Genomic DNA, 25,364 nt, shown 5'->3' with positions numbered 1-25,364 from the left:
TTCTCCACTCTCTATGTAATGTTCTCTCTCTCTATAATGTTCTCCTCTCACTATGTAATGTTCTCCTCTCTCTAATGTTCTCCTCTCACTATGTAATGTTCTCCTCTCTCTAATGTTCTCCTCTCTGTAATGTTCTCCTCTCTCTATGTAATGTTCTCCTCTCTCTCTAATGTTCTCCTCTCTCTACGAATGTTCTCCTCTCTCTATGTAATGTTCTCCTCTCTCTATGTAATGTTCTCATCTCTCTCTAATGTTATCCTCTCTCTATGTAATGTTCTCCTCTCTCTGTGTAATGTTCTCCTCTCTCTCTCTAATGTTCTCCTCTCACTATGTAATGTTCTCCTCTCTCTAATGTTCGCCTCTCTCTATGTAATGTTCTCCTCTCTCTATGTAATGTTCTCCTCTCTCTATGTAATGTTCTCCTCTCTCTATGTAATGTTCTCCTCTCTCTATGTAATGTTATCCTCTCACTATGTAATGTTCTCCTCTCTCTCTAATGTTCTCCTCTCACTATGTAATGTTATCCTCTCTCTCTAATGTTCTCCTCTCTCTATGTAATGTTCTCCTCTCTCTATGTAATGTTCTCCTCTCTCTATGTAATGTTCTCCTCTCTCTATGTAATGTTCTCCACTCTCTATGTAATGTTCTCCTCTCTCTCTAATGTTCTCCTCTCACTATGTAATGTTCTCCTCTCTCTCTAATGTTCTCCTCTCACTATGTAATGTTCTCCTCTCTCTCTAATGTTATCCTCTCTCTATGTAATGTTCTCCTCTCTCTATGTAATGTTCTCCTCTCTCTCTAATGTTCTCCTCTCACTATGTAATGTTCTCCTCTCCCTCTAATGTTCTCCTCTCTCTCTAATGTTCTCCTCTCTCTATGTAATGTTCTCCTCTCTCTATGTAATGTTCTCCTCTCTCTATGTAATGTTCTCCTCTCTCTCTAATGTTCTCCTCTCTCTATGTAATGTTCTCCTCTCTCCCTCTAATGTTCTCCTCTCACTATGTAATGTTCTCCTCTCACTATGTAATGTTCTCCTCTCACGATGTAATGTTCTCCTCTCTCTATGTAATGTTCTCCTCTCTCTATGTAATGTTCTCCTCTCACTATGTAATGTTCTCCTCTCTCTATGTAATGTTCTCCTCTCTCTCTAATGTTCTCCTCTCACTATGTAATGTTCTCCTCTCCCTCTAATGTTCTCCTCTCTCTATGTAATGTTCTCCTCTCACTATGTAATGTGTTCCTCTCTCTCTAATGTTCTCCTCTCTCTATGTAATGTTCTACTCTCTCCCTCAAATGTTCTCCTCTCACTATGTAATGTTCTCCTCTCTCTATGTAATGTTCTCCTCTCTCTCTCTAATGTTCTCCTCTCACTATGTAATGTTCTCCTCTCTCTCTCTAATGTTCTCCTCTCACTATGTAATGTTCTCCTCTCTCTCTCTAATGTTCTCCTCTCACTATGTAATGTTATCCTCTCTCTCTCTAATGTTCTCCTCTCACTATGTAATGTTCTCCTCTCTCTATGTAATGTTCTCCTCTCTCTCTCTAATGTTTTCCTCTCTCTCTCTCCCTCTCTCTATGTAATGTTCTCCTCTCTCCCTCTAATGTTCTCCTCTCACTATGTAATGTTCTCCTCTCTCTATGTAATGTTCTCCTCTCTCTCTCTAATGTTCTCCTCTCACTATGTAATGTTCTCCTCTCTCTCTAATGTTCTCCTCTCTCTATGTAATGTTCTCCTCTCTCCCTCTAATGTTCTCCTCTCACTATGTAATGTTCTCCTCTCTCTATGTAATGTTCTCCTCTCTCTCTCTAATGTTTTCCTCTCTCTCTCCCTCTCTCTATGTAATGTTCTCCTCTCTCTCTCTCTCTCTCTCTCTCTCTCTCTCTCTCTCTCTCTCTCTCTCTCTCTCTCTCTCTCTCTCTCTCTCTCTCTCTCTCTCTCTCTCTCTCTCTCTCTCTCTCTCTGTCTGTTCTCCTCTCTCTCTCTCTCTCTCTCTCTCTCTCTCTCTCTCTCTCTCTCTCTCTCTCTCTCTCTCTCTCTCTGTCTCTCTCTCTTTCCTCTCTCTGTCTCTCTCTTTCAATCCCCGCTGTTTTCAATGCTGTTTTCACTGGCTCTGTTGACACAGCTGTTATACACTGGTTTCTCAAGCACTGTCGTATCAGCACATTTTCACTGATATTTCTCCTCCCCTCCCTCCACTCCTCTCATTTCATGGTGGATGGAGACAGAGGGAGTCAGAGCTCACCTCCTGAGGTCATTTGCTGAATAGTCCACAGCCTAGAAAACAAAAGTGTTGTAATTCACTAATGTCTATGGTTGTTAAACGGAAGGCAGTTTCTACCATTAAAAACCCCTCGAGAGCCAATACAACAGCTGAGAGAACAAAGTCACGGCTTCCCTCTGAAAGTGAACAAACACCAACCTCCCTCCATGTCATCTGCCCTATAATGTAAAACACCAGCATCATACACTCAGCGCTCACATGGCTCGTCTATAATGCTGCAGTTCCTCACGCTCTCTCTGTCTTCTGCCATGTATACTGTGACATTACATCATCTCAATCACACACTCCGTCCTACATTACCAGGCTAAATGTTACATGATGCTATCTAAAACAATATCTAGCTTGGAGGCTGTATCCATATCAGGGCTGACCCAATCTGTCTCTGTCCTCTGACCCAGGCTCTCTGTCTCTGTCTCTGTCCTCTGACCCAGGCTCTCTGTCTCTGTCTCTGTCCTCTGAACCAGGCTCTCCTCTGTCTCTGTCTCTGTCCTCTGAACCAGGCTCTCCTCTGTCTCTGTCTCTGTCCTCTGAACCAGGCTCTCCTCTGTCTCTGTCTCTGTCCTCTGAACCAGGCTCTCCTCTGTCTCTGTCTCTGTCCTCTGAACCAGGCTCTCCTCTGTCTCTGTCTCTGTCCTCTGAACCAGGCTCTCCTCTGTCTCTGTCTCTGTCCTCTGAACCAGGCTCTCCTCTGTCTCTGTCTCTGTCCTCTGAACCAGGCTCTCCTCTGTCTCTGTCTCTGTCATCTGACCCAGGCTCTCCTCTGTCTCTGTCTCTGTCCTCTGAACCAGGCTCTCCTCTGTCTCTGTCTCTGTCCTCTGAACCAGGCTCTCCTCTGTCTCTGTCCTCTGACCCAGGCTCTCCTCTGTCTCTGTCCTCTGACCCAGGCTCTCCTCTGTCTATGTCCTCTGATCCAGGCTATCCTCTGTCTCTGTCCTCTGACCCAGGCTCTCTGTCTCTGTCCTCTCAACCAGGCTCTCCTCTGTCTGTGTCTCTGTCCTCTGAACCAGGCTCTCCTCTGTCTCTGTCCTCTGACCCAGGCTCTCCTCTGTCTCTGTCCTCTGACCCAGGCTCTCCTCTGTGTCTGTCCTCTGACCCAGGCTCTCCTCTGTCTCTGTCCTCTGACCCAGGCTATCCTCTGTCTCTGTCCTCTGAACCAGGCTCTCCTCTGTCTCTGTCCTCTGACCCAGGCTCTCCTCTGTCTCTGTCTCTGTCCTCTGACCCAGGCTCTCCTCTGTCCTCTGAACCAGGCTCTCCTCTGTCTCTGTCCTCTGACCCAGGCTCTCCTCTGTCTCTGTCCTCTGACCCAGGCTCTCCTCTGTCTCTGTCCTCTGACCCAGGCTCTCCTCTGTCTCTGTCCTCTGAACCAGGCTCTCCTCCGTCTCTGTCCTCTGACCCAGGCTCTCCTCTGTCTCTGTCCTCTGACCCAGGCTCTCCTCTATCTCTGTCCTCTGACCCAGGCTCTCCTCTGTCTCTGTCCTCTGACCCAGGCTCTCCTCTGTCTCTTTCCTCTGACCCAGGCTCTCCTCTGTCTCTGTCCTCTGACCCAGGCTCTCCTCTGTCTCTGTCCTCTGACCCAGGCTCTCCTCTGTCTCTGTCCTCTGATCCAGGCTCTCCTCTGTCTCTGTCCTCTGACCCAGGCTCTCCTCTGTCTCTTTCCTCTGACCCAGGCTCTCCTCTGTCTCTGTCCTCTGACCCAGGCTCTCCTCTGTCTCTGTCCTCTGACCCAGGCTCTCCTCTGTCTCTGTCCTCTGACCCAGGCTCTCCTCTGTCTCTGTCCTCTTATCCAGGCTCTCCTATCCCTCATAACTCTTCCTGCTTCTCTTTTACTCCACATCTACACGCCTCTCTACCACCTTCAACTAAAGCAGCTGTGGTAGAGTGAGGGAGAGAGAGGTGGGAGGGTTGCAAAAATCTTGTTTATATTTTTCATCATCCGGAGGAGTAATAGAGGGAGTGATGGAGGTAGGTAGGGAAGGAGGGAGAGAGGGGAGGAGTGATAGAGGGAGTGATGGAGGTAGGGAGAGAAGGAGGGAGAGAGCGGAGGAGTGATAGAGGGAGTGATGGAGGTAGGGAGAGAAGGAGGGAGAGAGGGGAGGAGTGATAGAGGGAGTGATGGAGGTAGAGAGAGAAGGAGGGAGTGATGGAGGGAGAGAGGGTTGGAGGGAGAGAAAGGGAGGGAGTGATGGAGGGAGAGAGGGTTGGAGGGAGAGGGGGAGTGAGGGAAGGAGGGAGAGAGGGTTGTAGTGAGAGGGGGAGGTGTACTGGGGCGCTCCTTATTTCACCTTGTGCAGGCAGTGTGCTCCTGATAACGGGCCAATAAAACTAATCACAGTTGATGAATTAGCCTGATACAGGCTGCGTTAATCCAGAGGACTAATGGGTGGTTTTATCACACTGGGTCTGTCTGTCTGTCTGTCTGTCTGTCTGTCTGTCTGTCTGTCTGTCTGTCTGTCTGTCTGTCTGTCTGTCTGTCTGTCTGTCTGTCTGTCTGTCTGTCTGTCTGTCTGTCTGTCTGTCTGTCTGTCTGTCTGTCTGTCTGTCTGTCTGTCTGTCTGTCTGTCTGTCTGTCTGTCTGTCTGTCTGTCTGTCTGTCTGTCTGTCTGTCTGTCTGTCTGTCTGTCTGTCTGTCTGTCTGTCTCAGTCTGATGGGGAGGAGGAGGGGGGATTCACGGTGAGTGAGGTATGGTGGTGGGGGACGGGGTTGTGGTACAAAGGTATGGTCTTATTTGGTGAGGTTGTGTCTGCTGTACTCTGCCAGCTGTGTAGACAAGTTGTAAGCAAGGTGTAGACAGATGCTGCATATTGCTTTGTAACATAGTCCTTCAAAGTAATGAAAGAACACTTCAGTTGCTCTGTTCACACTCCATCTCTGTTTATAGGTTTATAGTCATCACGTATAAACATCTACGTGGCCTCACCACTGAGCAAGTGACTGGTGATTGCAGTGGCTTGTGTGTTATTGTGAGGAGTACTATTTGAGGCCTGTGAAAGCCTGTGTGCGTGCGTGCGTGCGTGTGTGCGTGTGTGTGTGTGTGTGTGTGCGTGCGGTGCGTGTGTGTGTGTGTGTGTGTGTGTGTGTGTGTGTGTGTGTGTGTGTGTGTGTGTGTGTGTGTGTGTGTGTGTGTGTGTGTGTGTGTGTGTGTGTGTGTGTGTGTGTGTGTGTGTGTGTGTGTGTGTGCGTGCGTGTGTGTGTGTGTCCGTGCGTGTGTGTGTGTCCGTGTGTGTGTGTGTGTGTGCGTGCAGTGCGTGTGTGTGCGTGCGGTGCGTGTGTGTGTGTGTGTGCGTGCGTGCGGTGCGTGTGTGTGCGTGCGTGTGCGTGTGTGTGTGTGTGTGTGCGTGTGTGTGTGTGTGTGTGTGTGTGTGCGTGCGGTGCGTGTGTGTGTGTGTGGGTGCGTGCGGTGCGTGTGTGTGTGTGTGCGTGCGTGCGTGTGTGTGTGTGTGTGTGCGTGTGTGTGCGTGTGTGTGCGTGTGTGTGCGTGCGGTGCGTGTATGTGTGTGTGCGTGCGTGCGTGCGGTGCGTGTGTGTGTGTGTGCGTGCGTGCGGTGTGTGTGTGTGTGTGTGCGTGCGTGCGGTGTGTGTGTGTGCGTGCGTGCGGTGCGTGTGTGTGTGTGTGCGTGCGTGTGTGTGTGTGTGTGCTTAGTGATAGCTCTGCGGGGCCTGCACTGCCACTGTGTGGAGTGGTGTTTCAGCCTTGTCTCAGCCCATTGGGATGTGGGGATGGATGTTAGGAGTGCTGGAGCTATATTTAAACTGCTCCATGATTTATTAATAGACTCCCCAGTATGCGCAGTGCTGAGAATACAGCCTGCAGGCCCTCTGTACAGGACTATCTAGTGCAGCAGAACAGACCCTCTGTACAGGACTATCTAGTGCAGCAGAACAGGCCCTCTGTACAGGACTATCTAGTGCAGCAGAACAGGCCCTCTGTACAGGACTATCTAGTGCAGCAGAACAGGCCCTCTATACAGTACTATCTAGTGCAGCAGAACAGGCCCTCTATACAGGACTATCTAGTGCAGCAGAGCAGGCCCTCTATACAGGACTATCTAGTGCCATTGATTCAATAACCTGACAAATGGCAATAATGATTTAAACAACAACAACAATAACAACAACTGCACTAACAATGTTAACAATTAAGATAATACATGGTTATAGATTATAATGAAAACTAAAGAAAAATTTAATAATCTCCCTCCCTCCCTCCCTCCCTCCCTCCCCCTCCCTCCCTCCCCCTCCCCCTCCCTCCCTCCCTCCCTCCCTCCCTCCCTCTCTCTCTCTCTCTCTCTCTCTCTCTCTCTCTCTCTCTCTCTCTCTCTCTCTCTCTCTCTCTCTCTCTCTCTCTCTCTCTCTCTCTCTCTCTCTCTCCCCTCTCTCTCTCTCTCTCTCTCTCTCTCTCTCTCTCTCTCTCTCTCTCTCTCTCTCTCTCTCTCTCTCTCTCTCTCTCTCTCTCTCTCTCTCTCTCTCTCTCTCTCTCTCTCTCTCTCTCTCTCTCTCTCTCTCTCTCTCTCTCTCTCTCTCTCTCTCTCTCTCTCTCTCTCTCTCTCTCTCTCTCTCTCTCTCTCTCTCATTCTCCAGTATGAGTATTTCAACGCAGTGTTGATTAATGAGGTGGATGAGGAAGGTAACAGTATGGAGCTGGGAGGAGACTTCCTTCTGCAACCCAACGACCACTTCAACAACCTCTCTGTCAACCTCAGCCTCAGTGTGGTGCAGGTGCCCACCAACATGTACAACAAAGGTACGTTTAATATCTACATAACCAACAGAGATGTTTAATATCTACATGACCAACAGAGATGTTTAATATCTACATAACCAACAGAGATGTTTAATATCTACATAACCAACAGAGATGTTTAATATCTACATGACCAACAGAGATGTTTAATATCTACATAACCAACAGAGATGTTTAATATCTACATAACCAACAGAGATGTTTAATATCTACATGACCAACAGAGATGTTTAATATCTACATAACCAACAGAGATGTTTAATATCTACATAACCAACAGAGATGTTTAATATCTACATGATCAACAGAGATGTTTAATATCTACATAACCAACAGGGTACGTTTAATATCTACATAACCCACATAGATGTTTAATATCTACATGACCAACATAGATGTTTAATATCTACATGACCAACATAGATGTTTAATATCTACATGACCAACATAGATGTTTAATATCTACATGACCAACATAGATGTTTAATATCTACATGACCAACATAGATGTTTAATATCTACATGACCAACAGGGTACGTTTAATATCTACATGATCAACATAGATAATATATATAATAATAATATAATAATATAATAATAATAATATAATAATATATGCCATTTAGCAGACGCTTTTATCCAAAGCGACTTACAGTCATGTGTGCATACATTCTACGATGTTTAATATCTACATGACCAACATAGATGTTTAATATCTACATAACCAACATAGATGTTTAATATCTACATGACCAACATAGATGTTTAATATCTACATAACCAACAGGGTACGTTTAATATCTACATAACCAACATAGATGTTTAATATCTACATAACCAACAGGGTACGTTTAATATCTACATAACCAACATAGATGTTTAATATCTACATGACCAACATAGATGTTTAATATCTACATAACCATCAGGGTATGTTTAATATCTACATAACCAACATAGATGTTTAATATCTACATGACCAACATAGATGTTTAATATCTACATAACCAACAGGGTACGTTTAATATCTACATGACCAACAGAGATGTTTAATATCTACATAACCAACATAGATGTTTAATATCTACATGACCAACAGAGATGTTTAATATCTACATAACCAACATAGATGTTTAATATCTACATAACCAACAGGGTACGTTTAATATCTACATGACCAACAGGGTACGTTTAATATCTACATGACCAACAGAGATGTTTAATATCTACATAACCAACATAGATGTTTAATATCTACATAACCAACATAGATGTTTAATATCTACATGACCAACATAGATGTTTAATATCTACATAACCAACAGGGTATGTTTAATATCTACATGACCAACATAGATGTTTAATATCTACATAACCAACATAGATGTTTAATATCTACATAACCAACATAGATGTTTAATATCTACATAACCAATATAGATGTTTAATATCTACATGATCAACATAGATGTTTAATATCTACATAACCAACATAGATGTTTAATATCTACATGACCAACAGAGATGTTTAATATCTACATAACCAATATAGATGTTTAATATCTACATGACCAACATAGATGTTTAATATCTACATAACCAACATAGATGTTTAATATCTACATAACCAACATAGATGTTTAATATCTACATGACCAACATAGATGTTTAATATCTACATAACCAACATAGATGTTTAATATCTACATGACCAACAGAGATGTTTAATATCTACATGACCAACATAGATGTTTAATATCTACATGACCAACAGAGATGTTTAATATCTACATAACCAACATAGATGTTTAATATCTACATAACCAACATAGATGTTTAAAACCTTCAAACTAACATGTACAAAAGTTCAACACATGCAATAAATGCGTTCAAACAATGCTTATATGCCAGAAGAAGTTTCAGTACATTTCTTCACTGCACTTTGTGTGGACAGAGCATTTCCCTGAGAGCTACCTGATGTACCCCACTAAGCATACGTGTGTCTGTGTGTGTCTTCATCACAACTCTTAGTCTTTTTATTTAAGATCATCCTCTAACGTAATTAGCTGTTTAATAATCAGTGATTATGCTAATGTTTCATCTGACTGATGTCCAGACAAGGAAGGCACATCCTTGTACAGCGCTTGGCAGATGGAGTGAATGTCATATCAGCTTAGCCAGCAACCAGAGAGAAATATGTGAGAGGGAGGGAGAGAAAAAATGAGAGAGAGAGAGAAAGTGGGTTAAATCAGAGTGACAGAAGGTCTAGAGATTAATTACATCTGGGTGAAACGAGAAGACAGGGAGAGAGAGAGAGAGAGAGAGAGAGAGAGAGAGAGAGAGAGAGAGAGAGAGAGAGAGAGAGAGAGAGAGAGAGAGAGAGAGACTTTGTGACTTTTGGTCTTTCTTTATTGAAACATTCTCAATTAATTTAAAACTCACCCCCCACTCCTAAAATAAAAAAATAAAATAAAATGATATCCTGTACTGCATAACTGTACCATACTCACCTTTCCATCTACCACATGATACAAATCACCATACACAAAAACCCTCTCCTACAACCGTATATCCAAAACATCTTCCCCAGCAATACAGACAGCCCCCCCAACACACCATATCTCCTCAAACATCTCCACACATTTGATAATTTTATAGAACTCAAACTCAACCCTAAGGCGTGCAGAGACCATCCCATTAAACAGTAGTAAAGGGTCTGTTATCCCCCCACCTTTGACCCTGTTCCTCCATGTTAGCCAAATAGCTGACTTTGCCTGAGCAAACAGAAAATTCAACAAAACACATTTTTCTTTCTCCTTACTCGAATACCTGTATCCCATTATAAACATCCCAACAGCAAAAACCACCCCCAACCTGTCACACAGACATTCCAACAGAGACATTAATGGCATTAACCTGGTGCACACAGAAAACACATGAATTACAGTTTCTTTCATTTGACAGAAAGGACACCCCTGCCCAATTCCCGGATCAACCCGTGCCAACCAGCTGTTAGTGGCCAGGGCTCCATGAAGAACCCTCCACTGGAGGTCCCCTGACCTCTTTGGTACTGGGGGTTTGTAGAGCGCCCTCCATCTAAAACCCACCATACTCTCCGCCCCACATACCCCCTGCCACTGATGTGCCTTCACTCCTGTTAGGCTTCTAATGCTCCTAACCTTAACGCAGAGGTTGTAGAGGGCTTTACCTCCCACCCCCTCAAACTCCCCCAGGCTCGGAGTGTTAAAATCTAACAAGTCCTCCAGACCCCCTTGCCAGTCTCCAGTCTCTGCCGTCACCTGCAGTGGCGGGAACATTGGTGGCCCCTCTCTCTTTGGCCTCTCAAACACCCCCCCTTACCGGCTCAGACAGTGCCTCCTGGACCTCCTCCAGGAATCTCTCCAGCAGCCTAAGAGACGTTATTCCTGTTTGTTGCGCCAAGACCTCCGGGGTTTTCCACCCCTCCTCTCCCAGCAGTCTCAGGTCACCCAGCCTTTGTAAACCCCCTGCCATCAGTTGCCTCTGCAGGGTGGCCGACTGAACCGATCTCAAAGGGATGGCTGGGTTGTGGAAGATAGGCTCCTCCCACACCCACTGCCTCCCACACCCACTGAGTAAAACTCTGCGGTGCTCTTCCCTCCAGCCAACATCAGTGTAGTACAGCAGTCTCTGCACCGCCTTTAGTCGGAAAGCAGTCATCCTGCTCTCCAGTTCCACCAGGCCCTGTCCTCCTTCGTGGACGGTCATGTACAAAACTGCTGCCTTCAACCAGTGATGTCCCGACCAAAAGAAGTCCACCAGCTTGAGTTGCAGGTCTGCAAGCAGACCGGCGGGGGGGTTGAGGACAGCCAGTTTATGCCACAAGGAAGATGCCACCAGGTTGTTGATTATCAGCACCCTCCCTCTATATGACACTTGGGACAGGAGCCACCTCCACCTGGCCAGTCTTGACACCACTGCCTGTGACAGCCCCTCCCAGTTCTTGCTGACCCACCTCTCCGAGCCGAGGTACACCCCCAACACTTTAAGCCCTTCACAACCCCACTGCAAACCCCCTGGAAGCAGAGGAGGAGCCCTATCCCCCCATGCCCCACATAACAGAGCTTTGCTCTTTCCCCAGTTTACCTTAGCTGATGAAGCTCCCTCGTACACCTTCAGACTGGTCTCTAGTTCCTGCATATCTTGCCCATCCCTGACCATCACAGAAACATCATCTGCATATGCTGAGACTGCTATTCCTGTCACCACATCCATGCCTGTCCAGCACACTCCCCGCAGTCTCCTGCGTAGCAGTCCTAAAAAAGGCTCAATGGCTAGTGTGTACAGCTGCCCAGATAGAGGGCATCCTTGTCTAATGCCCAGTCTCACCCAGACTGGCCTACTGAGCCCCCCTCCCACCTTAACCATACATGACGCCCCAGCATACAACAGCTTCACACAGGTCACAAAACTCTTCTCAAACCCAAACACAGACATCACATTAAACAGATATTCATGATCCACTCTATCGAAAGCCTTCTCTTGATCTAAAGAGACCAGTCCAAAGTTCACATTAGAACCTCTCGACAAGTCCAACATGTCCCTAATCAAGAACAAGTTGTCCGTGATTGAGCGTCCCGGTACGCAATATGTCTGGTCCTTGTGTATTATAGAGTCCAGATGGGACTTCAGTCTGTTAGAGAGGACCTTGGCAAAAATCTTGTAGTCCGCACAGAGTAATGCCACAGGCCTCCAGTTCTTAAGTTCACACAAGTCCCCTTTTTTGGGCAGGAGAGTCAGAGCCGCCCGACGGCAGCTCATCGGCAACTCTCCTACCCCGACGCATTCACGCAACACGCAAAAGAAATCCTGTCCAATTGTTCCCCAGAATTTTATGTAAAATTCCACTGGAAGTACATCGACCCCGGGTGCACGACCGGGGGACACCTGGGTTACTGCCTCTGCCAGTTCATGTGACAACAGAGGAATGTCCATTTCATCCCTCTGTGCCCGAGAGAGCTTAGGGAGTCCTGCAAACAAGACCTGAGCACACATAGGATCACACATTTCTGCCCTATACAATTCAGTATAAAACTCCACAGTCCGCTCCCGCATCTCCCCCACCACAGAGGTCACCCGCCCATCAGACAGCCGTAGACAATGCATACCCTTGGTTTCACTGCTCTGTCTTTCCAAACCAAAGAAGAAGGAGCTGGGAGCATCCATCTCCTTGAGCATGGAGAACCTAGCTCTTACAAGTGCTCCCTTTGCTTTAACCTGGAAAAAACTGCCCAGGTCCCTACGTAATTCGGCTAAGTTAGCCTGGAGGCCTACATTGCCTTGCCCCACCATCTCTACCTCCATCTCACTAATACACTGCTCTAGTTCCCCCAATACTCTCCTAGCCTCTGAGGATGAGAGAGCTGTGTACTGTTGACAGAAAAGCCGAATTTGCACTTTCCCCACATCCCACCACTGACTCAGAGACTCATACTCCTCTCTTCGCTGCCCCCATCTTTCCCAAAAAGTCTGGAAACCTGAGCAAAAAGTGGCATCTTGTAAGAGCTTTACATTGAACTTCCAATAAGATGCCTGCCGGGGCCCTGGTGAAATAGACAGCCGAGCCATGGTTATGTGGTGATCCGAAAACCCCACTGGGAGAATGGTAGCACCCAGCAGCCTATTGCTCTGATTCCTGGACATGTAAAAACGATCAAGTCGAGCTGCACTCACCCTAGCCCCAAAAACCTTCACCCACGTATACTGTCTTGTGTTTGGATGTTTAGTTCTCCAAACATCCACTAGGTCAAACTGATTAAAGATGTCCCTTAACACTCCCACTGACACTGAATGAGGCTCTTCCCCATTTCTGTCTTTTGTAAAAATCCATTGTACAGTTCCAGTCACCTCCGATCACCAGCGTCTCCTCAGGCGCTACTTGTGAGAGTTCCTGTCTAAGACTCCCAAATAGAACCCCTATTTCTCTCCCTGTGTTAGGCACATACACATTTATAAAGACAAAACACATGTTGTTAATTTCTGCTTTAACAACAAGCAAACTACCCCTACACACCTCTTTTGAGGAGCACATTTTTACAGACAGACCCGGTGCAAAAAGGACTGTCTCTCCTGCACTAAGATCAGTCCCATGGATCAACACACAGACAGACCCGGTGCAAAAAGGACTGTCTCTCCTGCACTAAGATCTGTCTCATGGCTCAACACACAGACAGACCCGGTGCAAAAAGGACTGTCTCTCCTGCACTAAGATCAGTCCCATGGATCAACACACAGACAGATCCGGTGCAAAAAGGACTGTCTCTCCTGCACTAAGATCAGTCCCATGGATCAACACACAGACAGACCCGGTGCAAAAAGGACTGTCTCTCCTGCACTAAGATCAGTCCCATGGATCAACACACAGACAGACCCGGTGCAAAAAGGACTGTCTCTCCTGCACTAAGATCTGTCTCATGGCTCAACACACAGACAGACCCGGTGCAAAAAGGACTGTCTCTCCTGCACTAAGATCAGTCCCATGGATCAACACACAGACAGACCCGGTGCAAAAAGGACTGTCTCTCCTGCACTAAGATCAGTCCCATGGATCAACACACAGACAGACCCGGTGCAAAAAGGACTGTCACTCCTGCACTAACATTTGTCCCATGGCTCAACACACTTGCCCCTTTCCACCAGAGCCCCCAATCAACTTCATTCACCACATCACTATGAGTCTCCTGCAGAAACAACACCTGTACTTTTTTTGTTTTACATAATCATGCAACACACTCCTCTTTCCCACATCTCTGGCACCATTTATATTGAGCGAGCCTACACGACGAGTCTCCATAAGAAGTGGGAGAAAAGCCAGCAGAGAAAGAGACCAATAGCAAAGCTCAAAAAGCACCAGTGTCAGAAAGAAAATATACATCTCAACAGTGTCTGAAGGTAAACCTTTACGCACTGTTGTGACCCACTTCCTCAACCTAAAATGTTTTCTGGGTGAGAGGACACTATGCCCCTCATTCTTCATAGCATGTTGTACTGATCTTACAAACTTTATAGGATCAGAAAAAAAGCCTCAAGATGAACTTTTTCCCCCTTGGTCTCATTCAGGAACCTTGTCAGTTCTCTCAACGTGTACTGAGACCCCTCTGCTTGACTGGCTGTCAGCTCCCGGCCCATTGAAGAGGAGTCAAAATAACTCCTCATCCTCTTCCTCAGACTCACTTTCCTCCTCATCTCTATCTCCCACCCTGAACACCTGCCCTTCCTCTCTGGTCAGCCCCCCCCCCCCAGCACCAGGCTAAGGTTCCATGGTGCCTTTGACCACAACCCCTTCCATGGTGCCTTTGACCTTCCTCACTATACTCTCCTCCCCCCTAGTCTCTTACACTTCCTCACCGCTCCTCCCCCTAGTCTCTTACACTTCCTCACTTCCTCCCCCCTAGTCTCTTACACTTCCTCACTATACTCTCCTCCCCCTAGTCCTTACACTTCCTCAGTCTCTTACACTTCCTCACTATACTCTCCTCCCCCTCTTACACTAGTCTCTTACACTTCCTCACTATACTCTCCTCCCCCTAGTCTCTTACACTTCCTCACTCACTAGTCTCTTACACTTCCTCACTCCCCCTAGTCTCTTACACTTCCTCACTATACTCTCACTTCCTCCTATACTAGTCTCTTACACTTCCTCACTATACTCTCCTCCCCCTAGTCTCTTACACTTCCTCACTATACTCTCCTCCCCCTAGTCTCTTACACTTCCTCACTATACTCTCCTCCCCCTAGTCTCTTACACTTCCTCTACTAGTCTCTTACACTTCCTCACTCCCCTCCCCCTAGTCTCTTACACTTCCTCACACTTCCTCCCCCTAGTCTCTTATTCCTCACTATACTCTCCTCCCCCTACTCTTACACTCCTCACTATACTAGTCTCTTACACTTCCTCACTATACTCTCTCCTCCCCCTAGTCTCTTACACTTCCTCACTATACTCTCCTCCCCTAGTCTCTTACACTTCCTCACTTCCTCCTCCCCCTAGTCTCTTACACTTCCTCACTATACTCTCCTCCCCCTAGTCTCTTACACTTCCTCACTATACTCTCCTCCCCCCTAGTCTCTTACACTTCCTCACTATACTCTCCTCCCCCTCTTAGTCTCTTACACTTCCTCACTATACTCTCCTCCCCCTAGTCTCTTACACTTCCTCACTATACTCTCCTCCCCCCCTAGTCTCTTACACTTCCTCACTATACTCTCCTCCCCTAGTCTCTTACACTTCCTCACTATACTCTCCTCCCCCTAGTCTCTTACACTTCCTCACTATACTCTCCTCCCCCTAGTCTCTTACACTTCCTCACTATACTCTCCTCCCCCTAGTCTCTTACACTTCCTCACTATACTCTCCTCCCCCTAGTCTCTTACACTTCCTCAGTCTCTTACACTATACCTCAGTCTCTTACACTTCCTCACTCTCCTCCCCCTAGTCTCTTACACTTCCTCACTATACTCTCCTCCCCTCTTAGTCTCTTACACTTCCTCACTCCTCCCCCTAGTCTCTTACACTTCCTCACTATACCTCCTCCCCCTAGTCTCTTACACTTCCTCACTATACTCTCCTCCCCCCCTAGTCTCTTACACTTCCTCTATACTCTCCTCCCCTAGTCTCTTACACTTCCTCACTATACTCTCCTCCCCCTAGTCTCTTACACTCCTCACTCCTCCTCCCCTAGTCTCTTACACTTCCTCACTATACTCTCCTCCCCCTAGTCTCTTACACTTCCTCACTCCCCCTAGTCTCTTACACTTCCTCACTCCCCCCCCTAGTCTCTTACACTTCCTCACTATACTCTCCTCCCCCTAGTCTCTTACACTTCCTCACTATACTCTCCTCCCCCCCCCTAGTCTCTTACACTTCCTCACTATACTCTCCTCCCCTAGTCTCTTACACTTCCTCACTATACTCTCCCCCTCCCCCCTAGTCTCTTACACTTCCTCACTATACTCTCCTCCCCCTAGTCTCTTACACTTCCTCCCTAGTCTCTCTCCTCCCCCCCCTAGTCTCTTACACTTCCTCACTATACTCTCCTCCCCCTAGTCTCTTACACTTCCTCACTATACTCTCCTCCCCCCCCTAGTCTCTTACACTTCCTCACTATACTCTCCTCCCCCTAGTCTCTTACACTTCCTCACTCCCCTCCCCCTAGTCTCTTACACTTCCTCACTATACTCTCCTCCCCCTAGTCTCTTACACTTCCTCACTATACTCTCCTCCCCCTAGTCTCTTACACTTCCTCACTATACTCTCCTCCCCCTAGTCTCTTACTCTCACTCCTCCCCCCTAGTCTCTTACACTTCCTCACTATACTCTCCTCCCCCTAGTCTCTTACACTTCCTCACTATACTCTCCTCCCCCCTAGTCTCTTACTATACTTCCTCCCCCTAGTCTATACTCTCCTCCCCCTAGTCTCTTACACTTCCTCACTATACTCTCCTCCCCCTAGTCTCTTACACTTCCTCACTATACTCTCCTCCCCCTAGTCTCTTACACTTCCTCACTATACTCTCCTCCCCCTAGTCTCTTACACTTCCTCACTATACTCTCCTCCCCTAGTCTCTTACACTTCCTCACTATACTCTCCTCCCCCTAGTCTCTTACACTTCCTCACTATACTCTCCTCCCCCTAGTCTCTTACACTTCCTCACTATACTCTCCTCCCCCTAGTCTCTTACACTTCCTCACTATACTCTCCTCCCCCTAGTCTCTTACACTTCCTCACTATACTCTCCTCCCCCTAGTCTCTCACTCCCCACTAGTCTCTTACACTTCCTCACTATACTCTCCTCCCCTAGTCTCTTACACTTCCTCACTATACTCTCCTCCCCCTAGTCTCTTACACTTCACTCACTCCCCCTAGTCTCTTACACTCCTCACTATACTCCCCCCCTAGTCTCTTACACTTCCTCACTATACTCTCCTCCCCCCTAGTCTCTTACACTTCCTCACTATACTCTCCTCCCCCTAGTCTCTTACACTTCCTCACTATACTCTCCTCCCCCTAGTCTCTTACACTTCCTCACTATACTCTCCTCCCCTAGTCTCTTACACTTCCTCACTATACTCTCCTCCCCTAGTCTCTTACACTCCCACTAGTCTCTTCCCCCTAGTCTCTTACACTTCCTCACTATACTCTCCTCTCCCCCTAGTCTCTTACACTTCCTCACTATACTCTCCTCCCCCCTCTTACACTTCCTCACTCTCTTACACTTCCTCACTATACTCTCCTCCCCCTATACTAGTCTCTTACACTTCCTCACTATACTCTCCTCCCCCTAGTCTCTTACACTTCCTCACTATACTCTCCTCCCCTCACTAGTCTCCCCCTAGTCTACACTTCCTCACTATACTCTCCTCCTCCCCTAGTCTCTTACACCCTATACTCTCTCTCCCCTAGTCTCTTACACTTCCTCACTATACTCTCCTCCCCCTAGTCTCTTACACTTCCTCACTATACTCTCTCTTACTCCCCCTCCCCCCTAGTCTCTTACACTTCCTCACTATACTCTCCTCCCCCTAGTCTCTTACACTTCCTCACTATACTCTCCTCCCCTAGTCTCTTACACTTCCTCCTAGTCTCTTCTCTTACACTTCCTCACTATACTCTCCTCCCCCTAGTCTCTTACACTTCCTCACTATACTCTCCTCCCCCTAGTCTCTTACACTTCCTCACTATCTCTTACACTTCCTCACTCTCCCCCCCCTAGTCTCTTACACTTCCTCACTATACTCTTACTCTCACTCCCCCCCTAGTCTCTTACACTTCCTCACTATACTCTCCTCCCCCTAGTCTCTTACACTTCCTCACTATACTCTCCTCCCCCTAGTCTCTTACACTTCCTCACTATACTCTCCTCCCCCTAGTCTCTTACACTTCCTCACTAGTCTCTTACACTTCCTCCCCCCCCCTAGTCTCTTACACTTCCTCACTATACTCTCCTCCCCCTAGTCTCTTACACTTCCTCACTATACTCTCCTCCCCCTAGTCTCTTACACTTCCTCACACTTCCTCCCCCTACTATACTCTCCTCCCCCTAGTCTCTTACTACTTCCTCACTATACTCTCCTCCCCCTAGTCTCTTACACTTCCTCACTATACTCTCCTCCCCTCTCTTACCCCTCTAGTCTCTTACACTTCCTCACTATACTCTCCTCCCCCTAGTCTCTTACACTTCCTCACTATACTCTCCTCCCCTCTAGTCTCTCCCCCTAGTCTCTTACTTCCTCACTATACTCTCCTCCCCCTAGTCTCTTACACTTCCTCACTATACTCTCCTCCCCCTAGTCTCTTAGTCTCTCTTACACTTACTCTCCTCCCCCTAGTCTCTTACACTTCCTCACTATACTCTCCTCCCCCTAGTCTCTTACACTTCCTCACTATACTCTCCTCCCCCTAGTCTCTTACACTTCCTCACTATACTCTCCTCCCCCCCCCCTAGTCTCTTACACTTCCTCACTATACTCTCCTCCCCCTAGTCTCTTACACTTCCTCACTATACTCTCCTCCCCCTAGTCTCTTACACTTCCTCACTATACTCTCCTCCCCCTAGTCTCTTACACTTCCTCACTATACTCTCCTCCCCCTAGTCTCTTACACTTCCTCACTATACTCTCCCCCTCCCCCCTAGTCTCTTACACTTCCTCACTATACTCTCCTCCCCCCCTAGTCTCTTACACTTCCTCACTATACTCTCCTCCCCCCCTAGTCTCTTACACTTCCTCACTATACTCTCCTCCCCCCTAGTCTCTTACACTTCCTCACCGACTGAGATGGCCGCCTCGCTTCGCGTTCCTAGGAAACTATGCAGTTTTTTGTTTTTTTACGTGTCATTTCTTACATTAGTACCCCAGGTCATCTTAGGTTTCATTACATACAGTCGAGAAGAACTACTGAATATAAGATCAGCGTCAACTCACCATCAGTACGACCAAGAATATGTTTTCCGCGACGCGGATCCTGTGTTCTGCCTTACAAACAGGACAACGGAATGGATCACATGCAGCGACCCAAGGAAACGACTCCGAAAAAGAGGGAAACGCGGCGGTGTTCTGGTCAGACTCCGAAAAAGGGCACATCGCGCACCACTTCCCAGTATTCTTCTTGCCAATGTCCAGTCTCTCGACAACAAGGTTGATGAAATCCGAGCAAGGGTGGCATTCCAGAGGGACATCAGAGACTGCAACGTTCTTTGCTTTACGGAGACATGGCTCACTGGGAAAACGCTATCCAGGGCGGTGCAGCCAACGGGTTTCTCCACGCATCGCGCCGACAGAAACAAACATCTCTCTGGTAAGAAGAGTGGCGGGCGTATGCCTCATGACTAACGGGACATGGTGTGATGAAGGAAACATACAGGAACTCAAATCCTTCTGTTCACCTGATTTAGAATTCCTCACAATCAAATGTAGACCGCATTATCTTCCAAGAGAATTCTCTTCGATTATAATCACAGCCGTATATATCCCCCCCAAGCAGACACATCGATGGCTCTGAACGAACTTTATTTAACTCTTTGCAAACTGGAAAACATTTATCCGGAGGCTGCATTCATTGTAGCTGGGGATTTTAACAAAGCCAATCTGAAAACAAGACTCCTAAATTTTATCAGCATATCGATTGCGCAACCAGGGGTGGTAAAACCTTGGATCATTGTTACTCTAACTTCCGCGACGCATATAAGGCCCTGCCCCGCCCCCCTTTCGGAAAAGCTGACCACGACTCCATATTGCTGATCCCTGCCTACAGGCAGAAATTAAAACAAGAGGCTCCCACGCTGAGGTCTGTCCAACGCTGGTCCGACCAAGCTGACTCTACACTCCAAGACTGCTTCCATCACGTGGACTGGGACATGTTTCGTATTGCGTCAGATGGGAATATTGACGAATACGCTGATTCGGTGTGCGAGTTCATTAGAACGTGCGTCGAAGATGTCATTCCCATAGCAACGATAAAAACATTCCCTAACCAGAAACCGTGGATTGATTGCAGCATTCGCGTGAAACTGAAAGCGCGAACCACTGCTTTTAATCAGGGCAAGGTGTCTGGCAACATGACTGAATACAAACAGTGCAGCTATTCCCTCCGTAATGCTATTAAACAAGCTAAGCGTCAGTACAGAGACAAAGTGGAATCTCAATTCAATGGCTCAGACATAAGAGGCATGTGGCAGGGTCTACAGTCAATCATGGACTACAAGATGAAATCCAGCCCAGTCACGAACCAGGATGTCTTGCTCCCAGGCAGACTAAATAACTTTTTTGCCCGCTTTGAGGACAATACAGTGCCACTGACACGGCCTGCAACGGAAATATGCGGTCTCTCCTTCACTGCAGCCGAGGTGAGTAAGACATTTAAACGTGTTAACCCTCGCAAGGCTGCAGGCCCAGACGGCATCCCCAGCCGCGCCCTCAGAGCATGCGCAGACCAGCTGACCGGTGTGGTTACGGACATATTCAATCAATCCCTATACCAGTCTGCTGTTCCCACATGCTTCAAGAGGGCCACCATTGTTCCTGTTCCCAAGAAAGCTAAGGTAACTGAGCTAAACGACTACCGCCCCGTAGCACTCACTTCCGTCATCATGAAGTGCTTTGAGAGACTAGTCAAGGACCATATCACCTCCACCCTACCTGACACCCTAGACCCACTCCAATTTGCTTACCGCCCAAATAGGTCCACAGACGATGCAATCTCAACCACACTGCACACTGCCCTAACCCACCTGGACAAGAGGAATACCTATGTGAGAATGCTGTTCATCGACTACAGCTCGGCATTCAACACCATAGTACCCTCCAAGCTCGTCATCAAGCTCGAGACCCTGGGTCTCGACCCCGCCCTGTGCAACTGGGTACTGGACTTCCTGACGGGCCGCCCCCAGGTGGTGAGGGTAGGCAACAACATCTCCTCCCCGCTGATCCTCAACACGGGGCCCCACAAGGGTGCGTTCTGAGCCCTCTCCTGTACTCCCTGTTCACCCACGACTGCGTGGCCACGCACGCCTCCAACTCAATCATCAAGTTTGCGGACGACACAACAGTGGTAGGCTTGATTACCAACAACGACGAGACGGCCTACAGGGAGGAGGTGAGGGCCCTCGGAGTGTGGTGTCAGGAAAATAACCTCACACTCAACGTCAACAAAACTAAGGAGATGATTGTGGACTTCAGGAAACAGCAGAGGGAACACCCCCTATCCACATCGATGGAACAGTAGTGGAGAGGGTAGCTAGTTTTAAGTTCCTCGGCATACACATCACAGACAAACTGAATTGGTCCACTCACACTGACAGCATCGTGAAGAAGGCGCAGCAGCGCCTATTCAACCTCAGGAGGCTGAAGAAATTCGGCTTGTCACCAAAAGCACTCACAAACTTCTACAGATGCACAATCGAGAGCATCCTGGCGGGCTGTATCACCGCCTGGTACGGCAACTGCTCCGCCCTCAACCGTAAGGCTCTCCAGAGGGTAGTGAGGACTGCACAACGCATCACCGGGGGCAAACTACCTGCCCTCCAGGACACCTACACCACCCGTTGTTACAGGAAGGCCATAAAGATCATCAAGGACATCAACCACCTGAACCACTGCCTGTTCACCCCGCTATCATCCAGAAGGCGAGGTCAGTACAGGTGCATCAAAGCTGGGACCGAGAGACTGAAAAACAGCTTCTATCTCAAGGCCATCAGACTGTTAAACAGCCACCACTAACACTGAGTGGCTGCTGCCAATACACTGCCATTGACACGGACCCAACTCCAGCCATTTTAATAATGGGAATTGATGGGAAATGATGTAAATATATCACTAGCCACTTTAAACAATGCTACCTTATATAATGTTACTTACCCTACATTATTCATCTCATATGCATATGTATATACTGTACTCTACATCATCGACTGCATCCTTATGTAACACATGTATCACTAGCCACTTTAACTATGCCACTTTGTTTACTTTGTCTACACATTCATCTCATATGTATATACTGTACTCGATACCATCTACTGTATGCTGCTCTGTACCATCACTCATTCATATATCCTTATGTACATGTTCCTTATCCTCTTACACTGTGTATAAGACAGTAGTTTTGGAATTGTTAGTTAGATTACTTGTTGGTTATCACTGCATTGTCGGAACTAGAAGCACAAGCATTTCGCTACACTCGCATTAACATCTGCTAACCATGTGTATGTGACAAATAAAATTTGATTTGATTTGATTTGATTTGATTTGATTTGATATACTCTCCTCCCCCCTAGTCTCTTACACTTCCTCACTATACTCTCCTCCCCCTAGTCTCTTACACTTCCTCACTATACTCTCCTCCCCCCTAGTCTCTTACACTTCCTCACTATACTCTCCTCCCCCCTAGTCTCTTACACTTCCCCACTATACTCTCCTCCCCCCTAGTCTCTTACACTTCCTCACTATACTCTCCTCCCCCCTAGTCTCTTACACCTCCTCACTATACTCTCCTCCCCCTAGTCTCTTACACTTCCTCACTATACTCTCCTCCCCCTAGTCTCTTACACTTTCTCACTATACTCTCCTCCCCCTAGTCTCTTACACTTCCTCACTATACTCTCCTCCCCCTAGTCTCTTACACTTCCCCACTATACTCTCCTCCCCCTAGTCTCTTACACTTCCTCACTATACTCTCCTCCCCCTAGTCTCTTACACTTCCTCACTATACTCTCCTCCCCCTAGTCTCTTACACTTCCTCACTATACTCTCCTCCCCCTAGTCTCTTACACTTCCCCACTACACTCTCCTCCCCCTAGTCTCTTACACTTCCTCACTATACTCTCCTCCCCCTAGTCTCTTACACTTCCTCACTATACTCTCCTCCCCCTAGTCTCTTACACTTCCTCACTATACTCGCCTCCCCCTAGTCTCTTACACTTCCCCACTATACTCTCCTCCCCCTAGTCTCTTACACTTCCTCACTATACTCTCCTCCCCCTAGTCTCTTACACTTCCTCACTATACTCTCCTCCCCCTAGTCTCTTACACTTCCTCACTATACTCTCCTCCCCCTAGTCTCTTACACTTCCTCACTATACTCTCCTCCCCCTAGTCTCTTACACTTCCTCACTATACTCTCCTCCCCCCCTAGTCTCTTACACTTCCTCACTATACTCTCCTCCTCCCCTAGTCTCTTACACTTCCTCACTATACTCTCCTCCCCCTAGTCTCTTACACTTCCTCACTATACTCTCCTCCCCCTAGTCTCTTACACTTCCTCACTATACTCTCCTCCCCCCTAGTCTCTTACACTTCCTCACTATACTCTCCTCATCCACGAGCATAACCTGACTAGACCCAGCCTCATCTACACCACCCTCCAAAGCATGACTAGACCCAGCCTCATCTACACCACCCTCCATAACATGACTAGACCCAGTCTCAGCTCTCCCACCATCACTAGCCTGACTAGACCCAGTCTCAGCTCTCCCACCATCACTAGCCTGACTAGACCCAGTCTCAGCTCTCCCACCATCACTAGCCTGACTAGACCCAGCCTCATCTACACCACCTTCTCTAGCCTGACTAGACCCATCCTCAGCTGTCCCACCATCACTAGCCTGACTAGACCCAGTCTCAGCTCTCCCACCATCACTAGCCTGACTAGACCCAGCCTCATCTACACCACCTTCTCTAGCCTGACTAGACCCATCCTCCGCTATACCACCATCTCTAGCCTGACTAGACCCATCCTCAGCTGTCCCACCATCACTAGCCTGACTAGACCCAGCCTCTACTACACCACCATCATTTACATTTACATTTAAGTCATTTAGCAGACGCTCTTATCCAGAGCGACTTACAAATCACTAGCCTGACTAGACCCAGCCTCCGCTACACCACCATCACTAGCCTGACTAGACCCAGCCTCCATTACCCCACCATCACTAGCCTGACTAGACCCAGTATCAGCTACACCACCATCCCTGGCATGACTAGACCCAGTCTCAGCTACACCACCATCCATAGCCTGACTAGGCCCAGCCTCCGCTACACCACCATCTCTAGCCTGACTAGACCCAGCCTCCGCTACACCACCATCTCTAGTCTAACTAGGCCCAGCTTCCGCTACACCACCATCTCTAGCCTGACTAGGCCCAGCCTCCGCTATACCACCATCTCTAGCCTGACTAGGCCCAGCCTCCGCTACACCACCATCTCTAGCCTGACTAGGCCCAGCCTCCATTATACCACCATCTCTAGCCTGACTAGGCCCAGCCTCCGCTATACCACCATCTCTAGCCTAACTAGGCCCAGCCTCCACTATACCACCATCTCTAGTCTGACTAGACCCAGCCTCCGCTACACCACCATCTCTAGCCTGACTAGGCCCAGCCTCTGCTACACCACCATCCCTGGCATGACTAGGCCCAGCCTCCGCTATACCACCATCTCTAGCCTGACTAGACCCAGCCTCCGCTACACCACCATCTCTAGCCTGACTAGGCCCAGCCTCCGCTACACCACCATCTCTAGCCTGACTCGGCCCAGCCTCCGCTACACCACCATCTCTAGCCTGACTAGGCCCAGCCTCCGCTACACCACCATCCCTGGCATGACTAGGCCCAGCCTCCGCTACACCACCATCCCTGGCATGACTAGACCCAGCCTCCGCTACACCACCATCTCTAGCCTGACTAGGCCCAGCCTTCACTACACCACCATCTCTAGCCTGACTAGGCCCAGCCTCCGCTACACCACCATCCATGGCATGACTAGACCCAGCCTCCGCTACACCACCATCTCTAGCCTGACTAGGCCCAGCCTCCACTACACCACCATCTCTAGCCTGACTATGCCCAGCCTCCGCTACACCACCATCCCTGGCATGACTAGACCCAGCCTCCGCTACACCACCATCTCTAGCCTGACTAGGCCCAGCCTCCGCTACACCACCATCTCTAGCCTGACTAGACCCAGTCTCCGCTACACCACCATCTCTAGCCTGACTATGCCCAGCCTCTACTGTCTGCATCTCATTACCCCTCTGCACTTTGATCTCGATTTCCCCCACTGGTGCTGGTACCCTCACCTTGTCTCTGGGCTTTATGTGGGCAGGCAAAGCTCTAATGCCCCAAATCCCCACACTCAAAGCACCGTAGACTATCTGTGGTGGCATGCCTCACTTTAAATGCACATTTAGCTGTTGCTCATTGTTGTTCAGAAACATAAAGAAAGTTAGGACGGAGCCCTCCACACCAAACACTCAAACTCCAAAAAACTCCCAGCATACACTGCGAGAGAGAGAGAAAGAAAGAGAG

General features: G+C 48.0%; 1 protein-coding gene across 1 annotated transcript in view; it reads left to right on the top strand.

Annotated features, from left to right (window-relative positions):
- The window catches only part of cacna2d3a (calcium channel, voltage-dependent, alpha 2/delta subunit 3a), a 442,979-nt gene that overhangs the window by 201,454 nt on the left and 216,161 nt on the right, over window positions 1-25,364 (top strand). The window contains exon 5 of the mRNA XM_046364965.1: window positions 6,862-7,024. Within this exon, the coding sequence (XP_046220921.1) occupies window positions 6,862-7,024 (163 nt within the window). The remainder of the gene's footprint in view (window positions 1-6,861; window positions 7,025-25,364) is intronic.

This window comes from Oncorhynchus gorbuscha, linkage group LG10 (genome assembly GCF_021184085.1).
Source record: "Oncorhynchus gorbuscha isolate QuinsamMale2020 ecotype Even-year linkage group LG10, OgorEven_v1.0, whole genome shotgun sequence".
NCBI classification, from domain to species: Eukaryota; Metazoa; Chordata; class Actinopteri; order Salmoniformes; family Salmonidae; genus Oncorhynchus; species Oncorhynchus gorbuscha.
The sequence above is the reverse complement of the archived record's forward strand: the minus strand, read 5'-3'. Positions and strand labels throughout refer to the sequence as shown.